At 34.0% G+C, this 27880-nt stretch overlaps 1 protein-coding gene across 1 annotated transcript; it reads left to right on the forward strand.

Annotated features, from left to right (window-relative positions):
* Nucleotides 1–296: 296 nt before the first annotated feature.
* On the forward strand, nt 297–27880 carry LOC135963479 (uncharacterized). The gene is made up of 2 exons (XM_065515343.1): nt 297–605; nt 27665–27880. Exons 1-2 carry the CDS (start codon nt 297–299, stop codon nt 27878–27880), a joined length of 525 nt encoding a protein of 174 aa, XP_065371415.1.

Raw genomic sequence — 27880 nt, forward strand, 5'->3', positions numbered from 1 at the left:
GTGATGTTCAGAAATGTTGTTAAGCTCAACTCCTGCTACAATATAGTTAATCAACGAAAACGGTATGTTTGGTTTTCCTTGAGTGGGGCTCTAGAAAATCAATTCTTCACCTTTTTTTGTAAGTTGTCTAACAAAGCTCAATTTAAATCCTCTTCAAATGAAGTAGATTTTATCAGGATTCAGAACTATCAGTTCTTCACAATGAGAATATAAGTCAACCATTTCACACAAACGCTGGAGTAAAACAAGGATGCCCCCTATCACCTCTGCAATTCACTATAGTGCTGCATGACATCATGAGCGAAGTCTGTTCAGAGAGAAGAGGAATAACATGGAGTATCTCACGCCAACTCGAAGATTTGGATTATGCGGATGATATTTGTCTACTCTCGCATAAGATCTCCAACATGCAAGCAAAGATGGATGATTTGGAAAGATTGGCACGCAATGTTGGACTTGAGATAAATATCAAGAAAACCAAAGCTATGAGAATCAACAACGTTAGCACCGATTACATCATGCTACAAGGCCAACCAGTTGAATACGTAGAAAGCTTCTGCTATCTAGGCAGTACAGTATCAACAAATGGCGGCGCTGAAACAGACGTAAATGACAGGCTCAATAAAGCGAGAGCGGCATTAGGAAGACTACACAGAGAAAACAGATTCGTGATAGCAACCAAATTTGTTGCCAATCGAATGATTCGGTTGCACACATAGTTTTTTTCAGTTCTAACAACAGAAAGTCAGTTGATAAAGAAGAATTTCAGTTGAGGCAACCAAACTTTAGTTACCCCTTCCAAAATATTATAGCCATAACTGTAAAATTCGGTCACTAAGATAGAATCATTCGATTGGCAACAAATTCGGCTGCTATCACGAATCTGTTTTCTCTGTGTACAACCAGTATGGAGAAACTCACAAATATCCAGACGTACCAAGCTTAGAATATTCAACGCATGTGTAAAGTTTACTCTGCTATACGGAAGTGAAACTTGGTTAGTATCGAACACCATCACGCAAAAACTACAGGTATTCATTAACAAGTGCCTCAGAATCATATGCAGAATATTCTGGCCTAACAACATCAGCAATACGGATCTCTGGAACCTCACCAACGAGGAAACCATACTAACACAAATAAAACGTAGAAAATGGAGGTTGATCGGCCATACTATCAGAAAAAATCCTGACAGTATAACAAGGATGGCGCTAGAGTGGAACCCTCAATGTTCAAGAAGCCATGGTCGACCAAAGAATACATGGACTCCAAGATCTAGGACAGTGCAATCTTACATGGGAAGATGCGAAAACAACTGCAACAAATCGTGTAAGATGGAGATGCTTTGTGGAAGCCATAGGAGTAATGGAAAAAAAATTCTAAAAGACAAAATTTATTAAAAAAAATAAATACTGAAATATCATTGGATAAAAGACGAAATGCGCAAGATAGGATTTAATTTTAGTCCTATGGTTTCTTGGGGAAAATTTTGTACGTTTCTTTCTTATATTTTCGGGATTTTAGATTTCCCGAAAATCCTGAAACCCCTGGTTTCGAGATCAAAAATCAGTCCCGATTAGCATCTCTAGTCTTAGGCTACTTGAACAAGAAATTTAGGAAAAAAAATTAACATACATATTTCGAGAAAAATTAAAATAAAAGCTAATTTTTATTTAAAATATTTACTACCTATTCGCAGGTATGGCCAAAAAAAAATATTTTTTTAAAGGCTGTTTCGAATCTCCATTTTCAAATTTTTAAAAATTTTGTTAACAAATTTCAGAATTATTTGATCATCACATTGGGATTTATTGAGATCATATTAGGAAATAAAAATGTGAAAATATGTCAATACCTCTTACAGTTTTTCCGTCCCTGTGATTTTCAAGAAAAACTATTTTTTTCCATATTTTAGCGAATGAGCCCAATTTCCTTACTGTTATAAATTTTAAGTAAAACCTATTCACAATATTATAGTCCTGGTAATTTTAAATATAGTCTGAAAGTTTTACTAAAATAGGAAAACGTTAACCTTTAAATCGTGAAAGTCAAAGGTCAAATTTTTCAATATTTGGAATTTCTAATGAAAAGGTAGCGAAATGTTAAATATTTTTGGGCCGATTTGAATGAGGACTATTTTGTTTCTAAGCAGAAATTCGATCAGGCTTCTTAGGAAAAGAATCGGTACAGCTTCTATATGACTGCCCTGTGTTTAACAAGGGAGATGTAGCACTGAGGAATCTGATCAAATTTGTCAGAATTATCGGTTGGTTCTCTCTAGGACCAAATGAGTTAACAAAGTCATTCGGATTTGGGTGGGCGATTTTCTCTTTTAATGTATGATTGTCAACATAAGAGAACATTTCTAAGGATATCACAATGGGCCACAAGGCTTCTCTGTGAACCAACTAAATTGCGAGCAATCCACGTAACCTAACCTACCCAATACTGTCAAAGATCAGATTAAGTCTTACTGCTTAAGAATTACTATTTTTACTTAATATATTCATATGCCAAAAATTTAATTTGTCTCTCTTACTGTTTCTTATCGTTAATATCGCTTATGAAAAATTACTTTGTTAAATCCATTTCCTTTAATATTTCTCTATTTATATTGTACCTATCTATGTTTGAAAGTGTATCCAATATATTTCCTTTTGTGAAAACAAACATCAAATTCGTTACGCTAATAATTCTTAACTTGGCTGCTTAAGTTTTTGACACCTTTTTTTTCGTGCTGGAGAGAGTACGTAAGTGTGTAAGCATAGCCAGAGGACTTCATAGACCCTGCCTGTCAGTCAGTGTATTATTTCCTTTTATTATTTATTTCATGGTCTTTGGCGAAAAACTCTTATTTACTCGCACCACAGTAGTAGTTGTAGTAGTAAAAAACAGTAAATCCTTGCATGTTTTTTAGTAATTCGTCATTAACTGCGGGTTGTCTATTATTTTGTTTAGTTCGGTGTGTGTGTCCCTAATTTAAGTTTTTTTCTTCTTCATTCATTCCATTTGCTTTTTATTATTTATTTGCAGAGGAAAAAATGCAAACCAACGTAAATATTTTGCCATCTTTGTAAAGGCTTTTAGATTTATACAACTAACTCAAACAACATTGATAAATTGATTTAGTAATTCATTCTTTTTGTATTATAATCAATTTAGATTTTGATTATAATAATTTTGTTTACTATTTTTTTTAGTTTGTATTATAAATGACTTTAATTTATATAATAAATTAGTTAATATTTTTTGTTTTTTTTTCAAAATAAATCCAAATAATAAATGTTTTAGGAGGAAATATATGTGGAATTTTAGAAAATATTTCCGTTTTAGGAAATTAATGAGGGTTAAGCTTAAAGGAAAGTATTTAAGCTTTCACCTGCAGAGCTTTCAATGAAAATAATGATATGGAAATATTTATAGTATAACTAATTGTAAGTATATAAGAAATATACTTGCAAACCCTTAGACTCCATAAGAGTATTGTTAATAATTTCGTCTATTCCAGGTGCTTTAATGGAATTTATAAGGGTGTCATAAAATTTGTGAAAGATTTGAATTTTATTTAGGTTGTTAATGGTTATTAAATCATAAAGTATAGGTTAGGGTTTTTCCAATTCAGTCGGAAATAACTGGCTTATCATGTCGCTATATCGAGCACCAGTAACAGTCACTGCTTTTCCAGCATCATTTTCAAAGAAGTAGGGTCCATTGATGCCTCCAGCCGAAAATCTACACTAAACAGTGACAATGTAGGTACCATGAACCAGCAAATTGTAATGCTGCATTTATGCTAATCCCCAAACTGTTTGGTTTTTGGTTGGCAACACCTTACTGCAAAAATAGCGCCAAATTTAAATCATAAATTAATTTTGGGGCACAGCAAGCAATCAAATAAGTTGAATCGATATAATACCATTTTGAGAGGAACACACCACTCAGTAAGATCGAGAAATTAGATTAAGATTGGATTCAACACAGAAAAAATTATATTTCAATTCAAACATTTATCCCATATTGAACTAGTTTCAATTATTTCATAATTAAATCAAGTATTAATTTGCTCAAAAACAAAATTTCTTGATATTTTCTATTGAATTTTGAGTTTTGAATTTGATTATTTTGACAATTGAATATACAATTTTCGTTATTGGTTGAATTTCAAATACAAAAATTATTGAATAGATAATTTTCGTAATTGAAAACACAAAAAATAACAAAAATGTTCAATTACGAAAATTATCTATTCAATAATTTTTGTATTTGAAATTCAACCAATAACGAAAATTGTATATTCAATTGTCAAAATAATCAAATTCAAAACTCAAAATTCAATAGAAAATATCAAGAAATTTTGTTTATGAGCAAATTAATACTTGATTTAATTATGAAATAATTGAAACCAGTTCAATATGTGACAAATATTTGAATTGAAGCGGTTTAAGAATTAGTTTTTTCTGTGTAGTGAGAAGATTACACAGGGCAACAAAATCGAAAAAAAATTTGAGTGTAAATTTTGTTTTTGTTAAAATGTTTGTTACAATAACAAAACACATGTAAAATTTACACCCAAAGAACACGTTTATACGCACATATAATTTTCTGAAAATATGCAAATTCACTTAATTTTGAATAAATTCGAAAATAATTCATAGATTTTTATGATCGATATCTCATTTTGTTCCTATTACATGTAGCTTTGCGATAAAGCAAAAAATCTTAACAATTTCTGCCATTTTCGATTTTTTATGATTTAAAAAAAAAAAAAATATTATATTTTTACATAAAACATATATTTTTTTCTTAAATTTTTTATTATAACTCCGAAACTACCGATCCGATTAAAACGCAATATATATGTAAAAATTTGTACATAGCATGGGGAAAATGTTTTCAACATTCAATCAATTCATAGAATAACATTAACTACTCAATTTTATGTATATCAAACAAAAATGTTAAATTTTGTGAAAATGAGCGAATTCACTTAATTGTGAATAACTTCGAAAAGAATCAATCGATTTTTATCTTTGATATCTCATTTTGTTCCTATTATACGCGGCTTTGCGACAAAGTAATAAACACAAACAAGTTCCGCCGTTTTCTATTTTTCATGAGTTTTTTAAACCACAAAAATTTTTTTTTTTAACGAAAAAATGTATTTTTTGTTTTAATTTGTTATTATAACTCCGAAACTACTGAGCCGATTAAATCGCAATATATAAGCAGATTAAAGGCTATGTAAATATAAACTTTTCTAAGTTTACTTCAATAATATCGGACTAACCCTTTTTGAGTTATCATAAATTATGTGGAGAAACATCTAAAAAAATTCACAATTTTAGAAAAAAAAAATTTAAAAAAAAATCTATCCATAGAATTCAAAAATTTTACCATTTTTGCACTTAGGTAACCATGATGCATCAAATCTATATAGTGGTTAGTGAAGCCTTTTTTTGCTGTTGACCTGTGTTATTGATCCAACTGATCACATTTATGTATTAAGATTTCAAAAGCTCATATTAGTCAGAACATTTTTGGTCCCACCAAATACACAGAATTACTTTAGCGCCATGGATATTTGGCTTTATTGTTGATTCGGCTGGTTGGACGTTCTTCACTTTTTTTGTCTTCCATGTCAAAATCACCGCTTGTAGATTATCCACAATTATCACAGAAGATAGGACCAGCACTCTTTTTTCTCTTGTCAGCAATTCGATCAGACTTCGTACGGGTATAATTACTGGGCACCGTATGATTGGACACATATCGGAAGGTATACAAAAGTTGTTTAGATTTTAAAGAATCGGCGCAACATCTTCTATGTGACTGCCCTGCTTAACAAGAAGCAGACTAATACATCTAGTTACTAATCTCTTTCCTAATCTGGATTGTATCAGAGATGTGGCACTTACGAATCTGAACAAGTACCAGTTGGTTCTCACGAGGACCAAAGGAGTTAACAAGGTCATCTGGATTTGAGAGAGCGATTTTTCTCTTTTAATGTATGATTTTAAGCATAAGTTCAAGCATCATTTCGGACATACAAAATCATCTTTCAAGGTCCCTCACTTAAATTAATATGGTAGCCAATTTCTCAGCTTTTGGATGAATCCTGCTGCTTGCAAACGTTTTCAAAATTGCTGATTGAGTAGCTCCCAAGGATTTGGAAAACTCTTGTTGAGTTTGACAACAATCTTCATAGAGTAATGCCTCCAATTATTGGTCCTCAAACTTTTTGGGCTGGCCTGGGCGATCATTGTCTTCCGTGTCAAAATCATCACATCTGAACAGCACAAACCATCTCTCGCACTTTGAAACGGATGAAACACATTCACCATAAGCTTCGGTGTGCTTCAGTCACACTTTTATGCCCTTCATAAAAGGTTGTCATTCCGTTTGTAATTATCCGACCCTATAAAGTATATACATATATTCTGGATAATATTTTTTAAACCGAATTTTTTTTTCACAAAATTTTTTTTTTCGCAAATATTACAAAAAATTGGAAAAACAAAAAAAAAATTTAAATTTAAAAAAACAAGTAAGAAAGTATGGTCGGTCAAGCCCGACCATATAATACCCTACACTAAGTAAAAGAGCAAAAACATTTTCTTTTAAAATTTCAATAATTTATATTTTTGAGTGATTTTCGGAAGAGAGCCTTATATGGGATCTATGGCCAATTATGGACCGATCACCATGAAATTAGGTCGTGTGATTTATGTCTATATTAGAGTTAACTGTGTTGAATTTTGTGTGTATACCAAAATTTTTAAGCGATTTATGTCTATATTAGAGTTAACTGTGTTGAATTTTGTGTGTATACCAAAATTTTTAAGCGATTTATGCACGTTAAAGTGATTTTCGGAAGCGGGTCTATATGGGAGCTATGACTAATTATGGACCGATCGTAACAAAATTTGGTGAAATGAATTCTGTAAATATAAAACTTATTTGGAGCGGAGATACATATATAAATTAAACATTTATGACCGATAAAGTCCAATTTCGGAAGGTAATTTGTCTGGGGGCTAGGTAAAATAATGGACCGATTTCAGCCAGTTTCAATAAAATATAAAAAAAATAATATGTACCAAATTTGATCGAAATATCATCAAAATTGTGACCTGTACTCTGCGCACAAGGTTTACATGGCCAGCCAGCCGGACGGACGGACGGACATCGTTTAATCCACTCAGAAAGTGATTCTAAGTCGATCGGTATACTTTAAAAACAATATAAAAACAAAAAAATTTGAAAAATTAAAAAAAAAATAATTCTATTTAAAAAAAAAAATTAAAAACCAATTCGAAACATTTTTTTACAAAAAATTAAAAAAAACAACTTTTCACGAAGGTGAAGTGTATAAAAATAGTTTCTTCTAAAATTAATTGTATTTCGCACTTAAAAAGATCATCTAAGATGCTCGTAAATCTCAATGAAGGTTCTCTATAACGAACTTTAAGTACAAACCCGTTTTTTATTGCTTTTATTGCTTAACCAGAATTAATTTTTCATTAAATCCTTTAACACAATTTTTTCATTCAATTCTTGATGTTTTCCTTTTTTTCATTGCAAACAACACTCATAGAATTGATATTCATATCAAAGGTCACGAAATCATATTGATAGGAAATCAAATAACAACCCCAGGGGTGCTAGAGCAGAAACGTCATAAAAAAAGAGTGTAAAACGTAAAGGCCACAAGGAATGTTGCCAAAGGTAAAAATTCGAATGCTGATGACAAAATTAACAAAAAAAAAAACATAAAAAATATGAAGAAAAAATATCTCATGACAAAATGTAAAGAAGATGAGGCTGCCTGTAATATAAACTGATGTCTGATGGTTGATGCAAGCGATAACGATGACGACTGGGACTGGGTTTGGTACAAAAACCATGAGGCAGCACAACAACATGCATTTTGTCACCTTTAACAAACGAGATGTCAATAAATTTAACACTTCACTTCTTTAGCTATTGACTATTTATTAATGATGGCAACAACAGCTACGACAAACAGAAAAAAAGGTAAATTCAAAAGGACCTGTACTTTTTTTTACTCTTGTCCAAGAACATCCTTGTCTGCTGACGCACGTGCTAATGGCTGGGAAATGTATGCATGGGTCCTTTAACCAGCGTTATGTAATAGAAAAGATGTTTAAGGCTGGAGATAAAATATAATTTTATAAGGATCCTTTGGCAGTTTGTTCATATTAGATGGCTCATTATGCTAATGAATTTGTTAAGCTGTAAAGTATGTATTTCATAAATAGTTTAGGTGTTTCATTTTATAGAGTTTTTAGTTTAAAAACACACTCGAAGGAATTACTAACATTTCCTTGCTCTTCCTTTCATAAAATATTTTTATTGCAGAATGTTAATAAAACTATCTCTATTTCTTTTAGTGTATACATGTATTTTATGAAGGACTTTAGTTTTTCATTTGAAAAATCAGTTGGTGGTCTTGTTCCGCTCAGCAGCATTGTCGTACGTTGTATCCTTGCAAACAAACCTTGTTTTGTGTTGTTAGAAAAATATTGTCATATTTACCTTAAAATTAGTGGCTTATTTTATTGTATTTTTTGTCCCTAAGATACATTTCATAGTTGTGTTAAATAGTTTCTGGTTTAGTTTTGTGGACATTTTACAAATTTATCTTTTCAAAATTGTTTTAAAAACTCTTTTACTAATGATGTAGATAACCAGCATATAATTTTATTTACACCTTTTTCTTTTATAATTATTCTTGCTTTCGTTCTAAGCAGCTGTTAATATGTTTTAATTGTTGCAGAGATATTTGAGGATAATAGACTCGTAGACATAATTATTAGCACGGGTAAGAAAATAAGGATTGTATTGAGCAATAAACTCTAGTTCTGTTTTAGTTCTGTTCTAGTTCTGTTCTAGTTCTGTTCTAGTTCTGTTCTAGTTCTGTTCTAGTTCTGTTCTAGTTCTGTTCTAGTTCTGTTCTAGTTCTGTTCTAGTTCTGTTCTAGTTCTGTTCTAGTTCTGTTCTAGTTCTGTTCTAGTTCTGTTCTAGTTCTGTTCTAGTTCTGTTCTAGTTCTGTTCTAGTTCTGTTCTAGTTCTGTTCTAGTTCTGTTCTAGTTCTGTTCTAGTTCTGTTCTAGTTCTGTTCTAGTTCTGTTCTAGTTCTGTTCTAGTTCTGTTCTAGTTCTGTTCTAGTTCTGTTCTAGTTCTGTTCTAGTTCTGTTCTAGTTCTGTTCTAGTTCTGTTCTAGTTCTGTTCTAGTTCTGTTCTAGTTCTGTTCTAGTTCTGTTCTAGTTCTGTTCTAGTTCTGTTCTAGTTCTGTTCTAGTTCTGTTCTAGTTCTGTTCTAGTTCTGTTCTAGTTCTGTTCTAGTTCTGTTCTAGTTCTGTTCTAGTTCTGTTCTAGTTCTGTTCTAGTTCTGTTCTAGTTCTGTTCTAGTTCTGTTCTAGTTCTGTTCTAGTTCTGTTCTAGTTCTGTTCTAGTTCTGTTCTAGTTCTGTTCTAGTTCTGTTCTAGTTCTGTTCTAGTTCTGTTCTAGTTCTGTTCTAGTTCTGTTCTAGTTCTGTTCTGTTCTAGTTCTGTTCTAGTTCTGTTCTAGTTCTGTTCTAGTTCTGTTCTAGTTCTGTTCTAGTTCTGTTCTAGTTCTGTTCTAGTTCTGTTCTAGTTCTGTTCTAGTTCTGTTCTAGTTCTGTTCTAGTTCTGTTCTAGTTCTGTTCTAGTTCTGTTCTAGTTCTGTTCTGTTCTAGTTCTGTTCTAGTTCTGTTCTAGTTCTGTTCTAGTTCTGTTCTAGTTCTGTTCTAGTTCTGTTCTAGTTCTGTTCTAGTTCTGTTCTAGTTCTGTTCTAGTTCTGTTCTAGTTCTGTTCTAGTTCTGTTCTAGTTCTGTTCTAGTTCTGTTCTAGTTCTGTTCTAGTTCTGTTCTAGTTCTGTTCTAGTTCTGTTCTAGTTCTGTTCTAGTTCTGTTCTAGTTCTGTTCTAGTTCTGTTCTAGTTCTGTTCTAGTTCTGTTCTAGTTCTGTTCTAGTTCTGTTCTAGTTCTGTTCTAGTTCTGTTCTAGTTCTGTTCTAGTTCTGTTCTAGTTCTGTTCTAGTTCTGTTCTAGTTCTGTTCTAGTTCTGTTCTAGTTCTGTTCTAGTTCTGTTCTAGTTCTGTTCTAGTTCTGTTCTAGTTCTGTTCTAGTTCTGTTCTAGTTCTGTTCTAGTTCTGTTCTGTTCTAGTTCTGTTCTAGTTCTGTTCTATTCTGTTCTAGTTCTGTTCTAGTTCTGTTCTAGTTCTGTTCTAGTTCTGTTCTAGTTCTGTTCTAGTTCTGTTCTAGTTCTGTTCTAGTTCTGTTCTAGTTCTGTTCTGTTCTAGTTCTGTTCTAGTTCTGTTCTAGTTCTGTTCTAGTTCTGTTCTAGTTCTGTTCTAGTTCTGTTCTAGTTCTGTTCTAGTTCTGTTCTAGTTCTGTTCTAGTTCTGTTCTAGTTCTGTTCTAGTTCTGTTCTAGTTCTGTTCTAGTTCTGTTCTAGTTCTGTTCTAGTTCTGTTCTAGTTCTGTTCTAGTTCTGTTCTAGTTCTGTTCTAGTTCTGTTCTAGTTCTGTTCTAGTTCTGTTCTAGTTCTGTTCTAGTTCTGTTCTAGTTCTGTTCTAGTTCTGTTCTAGTTCTGTTCTAGTTCTGTTCTAGTTCTGTTCTAGTTCTGTTCTAGTTCTGTTCTAGTTCTGTTCTAGTTCTGTTCTAGTTCTGTTCTAGTTCTGTTCTAGTTCTGTTCTGTTCTAGTTCTGTTCTAGTTCTGTTCTAGTTCTGTTCTAGTTCTGTTCTAGTTCTGTTCTAGTTCTGTTCTAGTTCTGTTCTAGTTCTGTTCTAGTTCTGTTCTAGTTCTGTTCTAGTTCTGTTCTAGTTCTGTTCTAGTTCTGTTCTAGTTCTGTTCTAGTTCTGTTCTAGTTCTGTTCTAGTTCTGTTCTAGTTCTGTTCTAGTTCTGTTCTAGTTCTGTTCTAGTTCTGTTCTAGTTCTGTTCTAGTTCTGTTCTAGTTCTGTTCTAGTTCTGTTCTAGTTCTGTTCTAGTTCTGTTCTAGTTCTGTTCTAGTTCTGTTCTAGTTCTGTTCTAGTTCTGTTCTAGTTCTGTTCTAGTTCTGTTCTAGTTCTGTTCTAGTTCTGTTCTAGTTCTGTTCTAGTTCTGTTCTAGTTCTAGCTCTAGTTCTGTTCTGTTCTAGTTCTTTTCTAGTTCTGTTCTAGTTCTGTTCTAGTTCTGTTCTAGTTCTGTTCTAGTTCTGTTCTAGTTCTGTTCTAGTTCTGTTCTAGTTCTAGTTCTGTTCTAGTTCTGTTCTAGTTCTGTTCTAGTTCTGTTCTAGTTCTGTTCTAGTTCTGTTCTAGTTCTGTTCCAGTTCTGTTCTAGTTCTAGTTCTGTTCTAGTTCTGTTCTAGTTCTGTTCTAGTTCTGTTCTAGTTCTGTTCTAGTTCTGTTCTAGTTCTGTTCTAGTTCTGTTCTAGTTCTAGTTCTGTTCTAGTTCTGTTCTAGTTCTGTTCTAGTTCTGTTCTAGTTCTGTTCTAGTTCTGTTCTAGTTCTGTTCTAGTTCTGTTCTAGTTCTGTTCTAGTTCTGTTCTAGTTCTGTTCTAGTTCTGTTCTAGTTCTGTTCTAGTTCTGTTCTAGTTCTGTTCTAGTTCTAGTTCTGTTCTAGTTCTGTTCTAGTTCTGTTCTAGTTCTGTTCTAGTTCTGTTCTAGTTCTGTTCTAGTTCTGTTCTAGTTCTGTTCTAGTTCTGTTCTAGTTCTGTTCTAGTTCTGTTCTAGTTCTGTTCTAGTTCTGTTCTAGTTCTGTTCTGTTCTAGTTCTGTTCTAGTTCTGTTCTAGTTCTGTTCTAGTTCTGTTCTAGTTCTGTTCTAGTTCTGTTCTAGTTCTGTTCTAGTTCTGTTCTAGTTCTGTTCTAGTTCTGTTCTAGTTCTGTTCTAGTTCTGTTCTAGTTCTGTTCTAGTTCTGTTCTAGTTCTGTTCTAGTTCTGTTCTAGTTCTGTTCTAGTTCTGTTCTAGTTCTGTTCTAGTTCTGTTCTAGTTCTGTTCTAGTTCTGTTCTAGTTCTGTTCTAGTTCTGTTCTAGTTCTGTTCTAGTTCTGTTCTAGTTCTGTTCTGTTCTAGTTCTGTTCTAGTTCTGTTCTAGTTCTGTTCTAGTTCTGTTCTAGTTCTGTTCTAGTTCTGTTCTAGTTCTGTTCTAGTTCTGTTCTAGTTCTGTTCTAGTTCTGTTCTAGTTCTGTTCTAGTTCTGTTCTAGTTCTGTTCTAGTTCTGTTCTAGTTCTGTTCTAGTTCTGTTCTAGTTCTGTTCTGTTCTAGTTCTGTTCTAGTTCTGTTCTAGTTCTGTTCTAGTTCTGTTCTAGTTCTGTTCTAGTTCTGTTCTAGTTCTGTTCTAGTTCTGTTCTAGTTCTGTTCTAGTTCTGTTCTAGTTCTGTTCTAGTTCTGTTCTAGTTCTGTTCTAGTTCTGTTCTAGTTCTGTTCTAGTTCTGTTCTAGTTCTGTTCTAGTTCTGTTCTAGTTCTGTTCTAGTTCTGTTCTAGTTCTGTTCTAGTTCTGTTCTAGTTCTGTTCTAGTTCTGTTCTAGTTCTGTTCTAGTTCTGTTCTAGTTCTGTTCTAGTTCTGTTCTAGTTCTGTTCTAGTTCTGTTCTAGTTCTGTTCTAGTTCTGTTCTAGTTCTGTTCTAGTTCTGTTCTAGTTCTGTTCTAGTTCTGTTCTAGTTCTGTTCTAGTTCTGTTCTAGTTCTGTTCTAGTTCTGTTCTAGTTCTGTTCTAGTTCTGTTCTAGTTCTGTTCTAGTTCTGTTCTAGTTCTGTTCTAGTTCTGTTCTAGTTCTGTTCTAGTTCTGTTCTAGTTCTGTTCTAGTTCTGTTCTAGTTCTGTTCTAGTTCTGTTCTAGTTCTGTTCTAGTTCTGTTCTAGTTCTGTTCTAGTTCTGTTCTAGTTCTGTTCTAGTTCTGTTCTAGTTCTGTTCTAGTTCTAGCTCAATTCCATTTTTATTACTGAAAACTGAATTAATTTTAATTCCAAACATCCTCAAATGCATCTATTTTTGCAACAACTCCTTTTAAACACACAAATTATATCAAATTTTTGTATTAAAAAAATTTGAGACACCTTTCCATCGAATCAACAAAAAAGCGGGCAGACAACAAAAGTAAAACGAATTTTTTTAGAAATTAAATTTTCAAAAATTTAATAATGTTTTATTAACACCACAGGATACATACTCCAAAGGAATTTTACGCCTCTTTAACAAAATTTATTAAAATAACTTTTTTTCATTGTTGACGCCATTTTTTCAAAATTTAACAAAAAAAAAACATGAAGAAAATTTCAACATATGTGACACACATAGAAAAATTTCGCGCTCATAATTCCAAACAAAAAAGAAAAAAAAACACACAACAATGCAGTTGGCTGCTTATTATTGGAAGCTATAATTACGCTGCTTATTATTGGAAGCTATAATTACATTTTATAAATAATAACAACAAAAAAAATCTAATGAAATTCTGGTTGCCACCACAACGTTTACTTCTGTTATCCCTCTTACACAGTGTAAGTTTGCTGATGTTGACTTTATGTACAACATCAAGAACTACTATAGTAACAACATCTGAACAATTGTTGCTGCTGCTACCACTAGAACGAGTACGAATACTCATATTAACATCATCGAAATCTTCATCATTATGTTTATCGACTTCATCATCATCGTCATCAATGCCAAACCCCCCATTGATGTTGCTAAAAAAGCATTTCAATGTTTTGTTCACCTGGGGCGTTCACAAAATAGAACAAAAACAAAATGTTTAAGAAAATCTGCAGTCCGTTTATGAAATAATTCATTCCCTTACTTGCCAATTGATTCGCATGTTTTATATTACTCGTTTCCTTTTTTTGTTTTGTTATTTCCCAAATCTAATGAATTTGTATGCCCTACAACTTTATTAGTTTCGTTAATGTGCTTGTACTTTGATTTTATTAAACGACATAAAACTGAACTAGAACTGAACTAGAACTGAACTAGAACTGAACTAGAACTGAACTAGAACTGAACTAGAACTGAACTAGAACTGAACTAGAACTGAACTAGAACTGAACTAGAACTGAACTAGAACTGAACTAGAACTGAACTAGAACTGAACTAGAACTGAACTAGAACTGAACTAGAACTGAACTAGAACTGAACTAGAACTGAACTAGAACTGAACTAGAACTGAACTAGAACTGAACTAGAACTGAACTAGAACTGAACTAGAACTGAACTAGAACTGAACTAGAACTGAACTAGAACTGAACTAGAACTGAACTAGAACTGAACTAGAACTGAACTAGAACTGAACTAGAACTGAACTAGAACTGAACTAGAACTGAACTAGAACTGAACTAGAACTGAACTAGAACTGAACTAGAACTGAACTAGAACTGAACTAGAACTGAACTAGAACTGAACTAGAACTGAACTAGAACTGAACTAGAACTGAACTAGAACTGAACTAGAACTGAACTAGAACTAGAACTGAACTAGAACTGAACTAGAACTGAACTAGAACTGAACTAGAACTGAACTAGAACTGAACTAGAACTAGAACTGAACTAGAACTGAACTAGAACTGAACTAGAACTGAACTAGAACTGAACTAGAACTGAACTAGAACTAGAACTGAACTAGAACTGAACTAGAACTGAACTAGAACTGAACTAGAACTGAACTAGAACTGAACTAGAACTGAACTAGAACTGAACTAGAACTGAACTAGAACTGAACTAGAACTGAACTAGAACTGAACTAGAACTGAACTAGAACTGAACTAGAACTGAACTAGAACTGAACTAGAACTGAACTAGAACTGAACTAGAACTGAACTAGAACTGAACTAGAACTGAACTAGAACTGAACTAGAACTGAACTAGAACTGAACTAGAACTGAACTAGAACTGAACTAGAACTGAACTAGAACTGAACTAGAACTGAACTAGAACTGAACTAGAACTGAACTAGAACTGAACTAGAACTGAACTAGAACTGAACTAGAACTGAACTAGAACTGAACTAGAACTGAACTAGAACTGAACTAGAACTGAACTAGAACTGAACTAGAACTGAACTAGAACTGAACTAGAACTGAACTAGAACTGAACTAGAACTGAACTAGAACTGAACTAGAACTGAACTAGAACTGAACTAGAACTGAACTAGAACTGAACTAGAACTGAACTAGAACTGAACTAGAACTGAACTAGAACTGAACTAGAACTGAACTAGAACTGAACTAGAACTGAACTAGAACTGAACTAGAACTGAACTAGAACTGAACTAGAACTGAACTAGAACTGAACTAGAACTGAACTAGAACTGAACTAGAACTGAACTAGAACTGAACTAGAACTGAACTAGAACTGAACTAGAACTGAACTAGAACTGAACTAGAACTGAACTAGAACTGAACTAGAACTGAACTAGAACTGAACTAGAACTGAACTAGAACTGAACTAGAACTGAACTAGAACTGAACTAGAACTGAACTAGAACTGAACTAGAACTGAACTAGAACTGAACTAGAACTGAACTAGAACTGAACTAGAACTGAACTAGAACTGAACTAGAACTGAACTAGAACTGAACTAGAACTGAACTAGAACTGAACTAGAACTGAACTAGAACTGAACTAGAACTGAACTAGAACTGAACTAGAACTGAACTAGAACTGAACTAGAACTGAACTAGAACTGAACTAGAACTGAACTAGAACTGAACTAGAACTGAACTAGAACTGAACTAGAACTGAACTAGAACTGAACTAGAACTGAACTAGAACTGAACTAGAACTGAACTAGAACTGAACTAGAACTGAACTAGAACTGAACTAGAACTGAACTAGAACTGAACTAGAACTGAACTAGAACTGAACTAGAACTGAACTAGAACTGAACTAGAACTGAACTAGAACTGAACTAGAACTGAACTAGAACTGAACTAGAACTGAACTAGAACTGAACTAGAACTGAACTAGAACTGAACTAGAACTGAACTAGAACTGAACTAGAACTGAACTAGAACTGAACTAGAACTGAACTAGAACTGAACTAGAACTGAACTAGAACTGAACTAGAACTGAACTAGAACTGAACTAGAACTGAACTAGAACTGAACTAGAACTGAACTAGAACTGAACTAGAACTGAACTAGAACTGAACTAGAACTGAACTAGAACTGAACTAGAACTGAACTAGAACTGAACTAGAACTGAACTAGAACTGAACTAGAACTGAACTAGAACTGAACTAGAACTGAACTAGAACTGAACTAGAACTGAACTAGAACTGAACTAGAACTGAACTAGAACTGAACTAGAACTGAACTAGAACTGAACTAGAACTGAACTAGAACTGAACTAGAACTGAACTAGAACTGAACTAGAACTGAACTAGAACTGAACTAGAACTGAACTAGAACTGAACTAGAACTGAACTAGAACTGAACTAGAACTGAACTAGAACTGAACTAGAACTGAACTAGAACTGAACTAGAACTGAACTAGAACTGAACTAGAACTGAACTAGAACTGAACTAGAACTGAACTAGAACTGAACTAGAACTGAACTAGAACTGAACTAGAACTGAACTAGAACTGAACTAGAACTGAACTAGAACTGAACTAGAACTGAACTAGAACTGAACTAGAACTAGAACTGAACTAGAACTGAACTAGAACTGAACTAGAACTGAACTAGAACTGAACTAGAACTGAACTAGAACTGAACTAGAACTGAACTAGAACTGAACTAGAACTGAACTAGAACTGAACTAGAACTGAACTAGAACTGAACTAGAACTGAACTAGAACTGAACTAGAACTGAACTAGAACTGAACTAGAACTGAACTAGAACTGAACTAGAACTGAACTAGAACTGAACTAGAACTGAACTAGAACTGAACTAGAACTGAACTAGAACTGAACTAGAACTGAACTAGAACTGAACTAGAACTGAACTAGAACTGAACTAGAACTGAACTAGAACTGAACTAGAACTGAACTAGAACTGAACTAGAACTGAACTAGAACTGAACTAGAACTGAACTAGAACTGAACTAGAACTGAACTAGAACTGAACTAGAACTGAACTAGAACTGAACTAGAACTGAACTAGAACTGAACTAGAACTGAACTAGAACTGAACTAGAACTGAACTAGAACTGAACTAGAACTGAACTAGAACTGAACTAGAACTGAACTAGAACTGAACTAGAACTGAACTAGAACTGAACTAGAACTGAACTAGAACTGAACTAGAACTGAACTAGAACTGAACTAGAACTGAACTAGAACTGAACTAGAACTGAACTAGAACTGAACTAGAACTGAACTAGAACTGAACTAGAACTGAACTAGAACTGAACTAGAACTGAACTAGAACTGAACTAGAACTGAACTAGAACTGAACTAGAACTGAACTAGAATTCAATTGCTTTAAATAAGGTACATTTAGTTTGATGTTGCCGAATGATTTGTTTTCATTTCCACGGTATTAAATCCCTTTTATTACACTTTTAAGAGTTTCATTGTTACAACGTGTTGCATTATTTTGTTTCAATAATATTTTACGTTTTTTCTTTCATTCATTTTTAATAACGTTCCGTATAAAGTAAATCAAATAATTTGGTTTGTGGCATAAATGACTCCATTTACCTAATAATGTTTTGTTATGATTTTAGTTTTTTTATCCATATTTTATTAAAAAGAGCCCTTGACTATTGTTCTTCTTTGTTGAATTAGTTACATAAAAAAATGTTAACAATAACTTTGAGTATTTATTGGAATGAAAAGTTTTCAAGAGCTATTCATTCAATCTCTTATTTATCTAGTTGACTAATTTTTGAAGTGCTTTAAGGAGATTTTTTAAAGATTATTATAAAATAAAGCTGCTAAAATTAAAGAGTCATGTGGTTTTACTTTAATATGGTATATATAAGAATTTCTTATTCCCTAATTTGGAATTCCTCATTTTCCAATTTAGGCAATTATCATTATCCATTCAGAAAATGTTCTGAATTTTTGTATAACAGTCACACAGACTGAATGAATTAAATTTTATACTTTTCTCATTATTTTAATTTAATGTGTTTCACTAGCCAACCTTCTCTCCCAAATAAATACCTATTATGCCACAAATACTCCTAAAAGAAGCCTCTAGAACTGCAGACTCCTACTCTTTTCTATTCCACCACCAAACGCACTCATATGATTTCGTTTGCTAATAAATCATTTAACATAAATCTGAAGAGTTTAAACATTTAAAATGATTGCATTTAATCGTTCAACTGTCACATTTTAATAATTCCATGGTGCGATCAGTGACCAGCCCCCAATGGCGCCCTTTGGCTAAAACTCATCAATAAATCTCATGCTAAACTAACAGCGACAACAACTACTACAACAGCAACAACAACAAAATATGGCAGAATACATATTTTTTTTTTAGCTTGCAGAAGTAGAAACGCAATCCATATACAAACTATTTTTTATACGCAATGATGACCAAATGGTCACAAGAACAACAGCAGCAAGTCTAAGGCCAGACAAAAATAATGTTTGCAGGCTGGATGCTTTTGGCTGCTGTTCATTTCTTTGGAATCTGTGCATTAGTTCTCATCAATAGTCAGTGAAAGAATGTATGCACTAGATGTAGGGTTTTCAATTCAGGGTAAACTTATTTGAATTGTATTAGAATGTGATAATCAAATAAAATTCCGGAATAGAGAGGAACTAGAACAAAACTAGAACAGAACTAGAACAGAACTAGAACAGAACTAGAACAGAACTAGAACAGAACTAGAACAGAACTAGAACAGAACTAGAACAGAACTAGAACAGAACTAGAACAGAACTAGAACAGAACTAGAACAGAACTAGAACAGAACTAGAACAGAACTAGAACAGAACTAGAACAGAACTAGAACAGAACTAGAACAGAACTAGAACTAGAACAGAACTAGAACAGAACTAGAACAGAACTAGAACAGAACTAGAACAGAACTAGAACAGAACTAGAACAGAACTAGAACAGAACTAGAACAGAACTAGAACAGAACTAGAACAGAACTAGAACAGAACTAGAACAGAACTAGAACAGAACTAGAACAGAACTAGAACAGAACTAGAACAGAACTAGAACAGAACTAGAACAGAACTAGAACAGAACTAGAACAGAACTAGAACAGAACTAGAACAGAACTAGAACAGAACTAGAACAGAACTAGAACAGAACTAGAACAGAACTAGAACAGAACTAGAACAGAAGTAGAACAGAACTAGAACAGAACTAGAACAGAACTAGAACAGAACTAGAACAGAACTAGAACAGAACTAGAACAGAACTAGAACAGAACTAGAACAGAACTAGAACAGAACTAGAACAGAACTAGAACAGAACTAGAACAGAACTAGAACAGAACTAGAACAGAACTAGAACAGAACTAGAACAGAACTAGAACAGAACTAGAACAGAACTAGAACAGAACTAGAACAGAACTAGAACAGAACTAGAACAGAACTAGAACAGAACTAGAACAGAACTAGAACAGAACTAGAACAGAACTAGAACAGAACTAGAACAGAACTAGAACAGAACTAGAACAGAACTAGAACAGAACTAGAACAGAACTAGAACAGAACTAGAACAGAACTAGAACAGAACTAGAACAGAACTAGAACAGAACTAGAACAGAACTAGAACAGAACTAGAACTAGAACAGAACTAGAACAGAACTAGAACAGAACTAGAACAGAACTAGAACAGAACTAGAACAGAACTAGAACAGAACTAGAACAGAACTAGAACAGAACTAGAACAGAACTAAACTAGAACAAAATTGTAATGTTCTAATGAAGTTTTTCTAAATTCCCAGCATTTCTCGTTTTCACATATTATCCCCTGCATTACGGAATCCCTATTTCCATAGTTATGTGGCGTCTGAGAAACTAAAGATTATGATTTGTTTCCTTTTAGTCGAAACTGGTATTAAAAGCGAACAGTAAGTAGTTTTTGTGCGTTCGCAAAGTCTTGTAAAACTTAAGTGTTAAACAAACAAGTCCCTTTTTTACGCTCGGCATTGCAGTTGTTGCTGTTTGTGATGCCTTTGTGGCCATTAAAAAGTGCAGGCCAGTGTTTTTCAAATGTTTACGATTACTCATTGCTCTGCTCCTTTTGCCAGGCATGGAGTATTGGCTGAAAGAAAAAATCCATAACAGAATTTTATATTTTTTCCTTACGATATATTATTTATCATTTCTTTAAGCAATTTTTCATATGATATATACATATACAGTGGTGGTCAAAACATATGCAACTAGCAACAGAATTTTACAAAAGTTGTTTAAACTAGTTTTAAAGGTAAACAAAAATATTAATTTGCTTATAATATTTGTTTATTAATGCTTTAAAAATGAGAATATGAAATTTAATTCAGAATTTTTTGCATTGAAAAGAAAAAAAATTAAAAAAACTACGAATGGGTTGATATTTCAATGGCCAAAACATATGCAACTAATTGCTTCTAAAACATTTATGTCTATAAAACTTAATATTTGGTGGTAAATCCTATATTTTCAATGACGGCCTTACATCGGCAAGGCATTGAAGCTATCATATTGGGAATAAAATTTGCAGGAATAGCGTTCCAAGCATCTACCAATCCTTGAAACATAATATCTGAATTAGTGCAATTTTCGGGGTCGATTCTTTGATTAACGATTTCCCAAAAGTTCCCAATGGGATTTAAATCCGGTAATTGTGGTGGCCATTCCATTACTGAAACTCTTTCTTGTGCTAACCTCGATTTAACAACATGTGAAGAGTGCTTGGGGTCGTAATCGTACTGAATAACTCATGGAAGAGGCATATTATCCTCAGAATTTGGAAGCATTACTCTTTCCAAGATGTCTCTATAGATAAATCTATCCATTATTTCATTAATTTTGAGCGATGGGCCAACTCCAGCAGCTTAAAAACAGCCCCCATACCATTACGTTACATCCTCCATGTTTCACTGTCTTTTTGCAGTATCGAGCTTGAAGCCGCGTGTTAACTGGTCGTCTTACATAACACATGAAATCACTTCCGATGATATTAAATTCGGGTTCGTCGCTAAATAGGACGACTGGTCCATTTGTTTTCTGACCAATTTAAATGCTCCATAGCAAACTTAAAACGTTTCTTTTGATTACGTTTTGATATAAGCGGTTTTCTGCGCGTAGGGAAAACGTCGTTGAAGCATGCAGGATGCAACGTAATGGTATGGGAGTTGTTTTTCAGCTGCTGGAGTTGGCCCATCGCTCAGAATTAATGAAATAATGGATGGATTTATCTATAGAGACATCTTGGAAAGAGTAATGCTTCCAAATTCTGAGGATAATATGCCACTTCCATGAGTTATTCAGTACGATAACGAACCCAAGCACTCTGCACATGTTGTTAAATCGAGGTTAGCACAAGAAAGAGTTTCAGTAATGGAATAGCCACCACAATTACCGGATTTAAATCCCATTGAGAACTTTTGGGAAATCGTTAATCAAAGAATCGACACCGAAAATTGCACTAATTCAGATATTATATTTCAAGGATTGGTAGATGCTTGGAACTCTATTCCTGCAAATTTTATTGCCAATTTGATAGCTTCACTGCCTTGCCGATGTAAGGCCGTCATTGAAAATATAGGATTTACCACAAAATATTAAGTTTTATAGACATAAATGTTTTAGAAGCAATTAGTTGCATATGTTTTGGCCATTGAAATATCAACCCATATGTAGTTTTTTTAATTTTTTTTATTTTCAATGCAAAAAATTCTGAATTAAATTTCATATTCTCATTTTTAAAGCATTAATAAACAAATATTATAAGCAAATGAATATTTTTGTTTACCTTTAAAACTAGTTTAAACAACTTTTGTAAAATTCTGTTGCTAGTTGCATATGTTTTGACCACCACTGTATATAACAAGAGAAAAAAAAATAAAAAAAAATTTAATACTGCAGCAGCATCTTGGTCCAGTTCCAATATTAACAAAAATATTTCATAAGTAACATTAAGGATTACCAAATAGTTTATGTTTTGTGTTGGTTAAAGGATTTATATCGTAGACTGTGAAACTGGGAAAAACTTTAAAAATGTTTAAGTAATTAGTTAAAGTCTCCTGTAATTTTAAAAATTAATGGTGAAAGTTCGGTTTGATTTATTTGAAATGATGGTTGTTTAGTATTATTTCAGTAACTTTCCTCCTAGCATAATTGTTAATTCCTCCTAATAAATAGATCAAAAATTGTAACGGCAACTCTGCTAACAAACATTTGCGCATTATTACGTTGGTGGTACAAATACTTGCATGCCATCCTGTTTCCTCAGGATTTCATTATTTAAAATTCCACTAGGTTTTTTATGGCGAAGATGAACTCATAAAACTTAACGTATTGTACGTACGAGTAGTATGTGATAAATATATTCCAAAAAACCAACCAGCAGAAAACTCCAACAATAAGATGCATAAACTTTTAAGACACATCTTTCTTATTCCCAAAAAATAAGACAAACTTTTTTTTGTGAGTTTTTTGTTGGTTCCTTCATTTATTTGTTTGTTTATACAAGTTGCGTGTTTATGGGCCATAATTCACTATTTCGTTGATTTCACCATACAATTCATACAGTTCGGGGTGAAATAAATATAAATGTCAAAAAACTGCCAAGTTATTGGCAGATCTACTGCGAGTATGTACGTTCATATATTTTTCTTTAGATTTTCTTAATAATATTAAAGAGATGTCTTTTTGAAGAGCAGTCATCATGTACTGAATATAGAGTATGGAGTTTTGGTAAGTTTAAAAATAGGTTTTGGAATTTGTTTATTTAGATTGGAAATTAAAACAACAGTAGAAATCATGTGGCATAGAAAAAGTAACATATTGAAGCTTTGCTGATAGGATAAAACCTCACCTAGTTCTTCCCTTTGTCATGAGCAGTCATACAGAAAACTAATTTCTGTAACAATTAAGCTCTTACCAAGATTTAATTCTATAAATCTGAGTTTACATCAAGCAATCAACTCTAAAGGGTGACACACATGCACATCCATGTTCCTCCTTTCCTTCATCGCGACAAACTCCAACAGAAGTCATTATATGGAAGATTCAATATCCAATCATGCACACCAACTGTGATTCCAACAATTTATAACAAAACCGCGCTTTACCTCCAACTATTGTTAAAAGTAGGTCCATATTTGTATTAACAGGAATATTTGGGAAGTAAGTCGGTAACTCAATCTCCTGATTTGATTGCCTCCAACATATTATTGAAGTTTCAAGTAAATGCTCTGACGTCGATCACTTTGTTTTAATAGTTGCTAAATGCTTGTGAGTCAAACACTAATTGGCAAAAAATCGAATTTTGGTTTATTAAAAAATGCTAAATTGACAACGCTGATGACCGGTGATCACTGTCACCCTATTCCGACATCGATCAGGAGGAATATTTATATGTTGCATTTCGACAACAGTCTTACTTTAGTCTCAAGTGAATATCTGGTTCCATCATTTCCACGATGAAAGCGGTACACCAATAAAACGGTCAGCTTTATTATCTAAGAATGAAGCTCCCTTTTTGAATCTGCAATACAGACTCCAAGAACACTTTGGTGACCAGAAAAGTCCAACTGAATATATCGCTGTATCGTTTAGAGACGCCGGCATTCCTGGATTAAATTGGTTGTGGTGTAGACAACCATGATCGATTTCTGGCCGGCATGACTATTAGTCTAATTCTGAATACTCTCGTTAAAACCTCAGCCAATTCGAAAACCTATCGGTCTAAACCCGAATCTGAATTACCTTGAAGAACGCTACACCTGTCCAGTAATCTAAAATACATGCATTCCAATCCGTGAGATATAAAAGCCTGAGCTCACCTTCAACTTCGACGTTGAACCATCAGTGAATATCTTCTAGAAGAGATAATATCCCTTCAGTCCTTCCATCCGTGTTAGATACAATGAGGCCCCTGTCGAAGAAAGGTATGGGAGTGTCAAAGTTAATGTTGTCCGGGAGTCCATAGCGACAGCCCAATAGAGTCGCATGGTCCTACTTCCTCCGGTTCAATATGCCAGTAGAAACTTGGCAGCAAGGAGAGACTTTGAATGAGAATATAAAACCCTACCCTACAGTCATCTTAGATTATGAGTCATCAGTGAAGATCTCTAATGAATTTCTTTGAAGAGATTGCGTTCATATAATCCTTCCAATAGTACTGAGACTTATGAGAGCATTATGAGCAATATTCTTAGCCGTTGGCCCAATACAAAAGCATCCAACCATACCCAACTTCGAACCATCGGTGAAAATTTTAAACTGGTTTCCTAGAAGGTATTGTATACCTTCAGTTCTTCAATCCGTGATCGATATATTGTAGCCCCTGTGTAAGAAAGATTTGGGTGTGCAAAAGACAGCCCAATATGGTCGAAATTAATCCGATTCCATATGCCAGTTGTGGCAAGATTTTGAGCGGTAAGCCAATATAAATATATCCACCCACACCCAACTTCAACTCCAAACCATAAGTAAATATCTCTCCCTTGGAGAGACTGTATCCCTCCAGTCCTTCTGTGATCGACACATTCAATGCCCAGTCAAAGAAAGGTTTGGGTGTACAATAGTCAATGTTGACTGAAAGTACACCGTTCCAGCTCAATGTGATTATACGATCGCATTTCCTCCGATTCCATACGCCCTACTCCAACCAGAACTTTTGAATGAGAGAATATAAAATCCTCCACCCACATCCATCTTTGAATTTATGCCAACAGTGAAAATCTCAAACGAGTTAACTAATGGAAGCAACGGTAGTAGTTAGCCTTTGACTGGGAGAATATAAAAGCCTCCAACCACATCCACCTATAACATTGAGTCAACAGTGAAAATCTTAAATGTGTTCCCTTGGAGAGATTGTATCCTTTCAGACTTTCCATCCATGATCAACACATTAACGGTTTTGTCTATGAAAGGTTTGGATGTGAAATAGTCAATGATGTCCGGGAATCCACCGAGACACCAAAATACGGTCGCATGACTCCCCAAAGCCAGTGCAAATTCTTATGACAGCATTGCGAATAACGTATCTAGCCATAACTTCAACGGGAATTCAGTTAAGCAGGGTAAGTGGTGCCATAGATGGTGCGAATAGCACAACTGATCATTAGAGCCAAGGTCCATAGGATCCTATCAAAGGTCCTACTGGTTTGTAACAAATAATTTTACAGATTTCAAAATTTAGACAGAAGTATAAAAACTGAGTCGATAAGGTCTTGGTAGAATGACCGAAAATGGCGAGCTTTTCCTGGAAACATCCATGAATAACAACTTGGTCATTGGTGGAACGTTATTCCCTCATCGCCCCCGATAACGTCACCGAAAATCAAATCGACCATATTGCCATTAGCCGAAAATGGAGAGGATCTTGCTAGATGTCCGAAACAAGCGTGGCGCCGACTGTGGCAGTGACCAACCATTACCTTTTAAATGGCACAAGGAAAATACATATAACGTCGATAAACTGAAGAACCCAACGATCAAGGAAAAATTCTCTCAACGCCTCCCTTCATACGATTCCAAATAATACATTGCCTAATTGGAATACCAACATAATAGATTGCCTAATTGGAAGCCGAAACAGCAACTGCAATCACTAGAACAATGGATTTATACAAAATTGCTAAGAAACTATCCCAAAAATCGTTTGCAATTAACAAACCACTTAAAACCAGAAATGGAGATCTAGTCACATCCCAAAAGGACCAGATGGATGTATGGGTAGAGCACTACTCCTCGATGTTATCGAAAACGTCGAACACTGGCCACAATCTATATTATTGCACTTCCGCTTCCGCACGATCCGCTTCTCTGCAATGAGCAGGCTGGCAAATCATGCATTGACCATGTCAACAAATTTCGGCAATCTGTTGAGTGGAGGACGCCACTCTACTTGATATTCATCGATTTTGAGAAAGCATTGGATACGCTTTCCCATTCAGCCATATGGAGTACGTTAGCATGCAAAGACACCCCATAATAATAAATAATTGGTATTGTTAAGGCCCTATATCACAATGCAGACTGTAGAATTCTTCATTATGGCTGTATTAGTGACTCATTTAGAATTCAAACTGGAGTCCGACAAGGCTGTGTTCTGTCGGCCCTACTTTTTAATATCGTCCTGGACAACATATTGAGAAGAGTTTCGTGTGAACAGAGGGGAATAATTTGGGGATTCAACAGAAGGCTAGAAGATCTTGACTATGCCGACGACATTTGTCTACTATCCCACAACTTCAATGATATGCAGGCTAAAATCAATGCACTAAAAATTGAAGCAGCTAAGGCTGGTCTAACAATAAATATTGCCAAGACTAAGGTAATGAGAATTAATGCTTCTAACAATAGAGCATTTGCAATAGACGAGAAGAATCTTGAAGACGTATCCACGTTCTGCTATCTCGGAAGACTTCTGACTATTACAAGTGGTTCTGCAGACGACGTAAGAAACCGAATAAAATCTGGTAAACATTCGTATTGGAGGGACAATATCCGTGAGGATGGGATGTGCAATAATATGCGGATACAATGATATCCGTTAGACTACCGACAGCCCAATATAGTCACATTGTCGAAGATTCTTCGGTTGCATACGCCAGTAGTAACGAGTCTTATGTCAGCATTGTGAGCAACGTAACAAAATCTCAAATCAGTGAAAATCTCAAAATGTGTAGCATGATTGTCAAAAATTATCTATAACGTGCCACTTTGGTGAGGATTTTTAGCTGGAGGAATCGTTGGAAGATACATCTTCTGCTGTTCAAACAATGCCTTTACTAGTGCTCGATATTGTGATATGATAACAGAGTCATTCTGCCTATATTGGATGATTTGCCCGTGAAACAATTCAATTAGTTCAAAAAGTAGAAATTGAAGGGGGAAATTGAAGGCAGCATCAACGAAATTCGTAGATGACAAACCCGACTTTAGATTAGGAAGCTATGAATATTTAAAATTACAAACTATGTAGTGAATATTATGCAATGTTCTTATTATATTCCTTGCTATCATTTGTGCTTTGTTTTCCTCAAATTAATAAGACAACCGAGTCAAAAGGACCCTTAATAATCTTATCCCAATTTTGTCTTTCAATTGATCCACAAACATTGTATAATTTTCTAGCTTTATCGTTCAAAATGAATGCTCTTTTATATATTATTCCAAACCAATTCCTAACCCACAATCAAAAAATTTATTTTATTGCAACAACAGAATTAGATATCATGAAATTATCATTCAAATGTTATTGTTTTACAAAATTGTGTTAATCAAATTGTATTATGATTTTAAAACAGCTGCTAATTTAACTATCGTGCTGGGCTTTTCTACCCAAACTAAATTCAAATACAAAAAACTCTATCTTAGTTTTAACAACATCCTCAATTGGCCATAAAATCAGAAATAAACAAACAATTTAGACAATTTCCATTTTTAACACTTATTGAAGATTTCCGGTTTCCTGGTTGGTATTTAGTTTAGTTAAGAGTGTTTTGTTAGTTGATACAGTTTGGCTCATTCCAAGATAAATTACTGTTAAATGGCCCAAATGTTTGTTTGATTGTAGGCAAAATTTTACACCTTGTTAAAATTGTACAACCAACAGGATATTTCGCACATGCCACAAACTGCGCAATTATGGTTTTGTTGTTCAGTCGTATGCCCACCAACAACAACACCACCACCACCACCTCAGCCTCAGTCACACACTTCTAAGCTGACTGACTCTGTGACGCATTGTGTGTGCAAAGAACGCAAAACTAAGAATGGCCAACCAAAGTGA

Source organism: Calliphora vicina, chromosome 1, assembly GCF_958450345.1.
Source record: "Calliphora vicina chromosome 1, idCalVici1.1, whole genome shotgun sequence".
Lineage (NCBI taxonomy): Eukaryota > Metazoa > Arthropoda > Insecta > Diptera > Calliphoridae > Calliphora > Calliphora vicina.

Bases quoted from the DNA above. Each gene is read 5' to 3' on its own strand.
- LOC135963479 (XM_065515343.1), top strand. From the start codon at position 297: ATGAGCGAAGTCTGTTCAGAGAGAAGAGGAATAACATGGAGTATCTCA. The intron at 606-27,664 runs GTAAATGACAGG...GTTTGATTGTAG, and splicing joins ATGGCGGCGCTGAAACAGAC to GCAAAATTTTACACCTTGTT.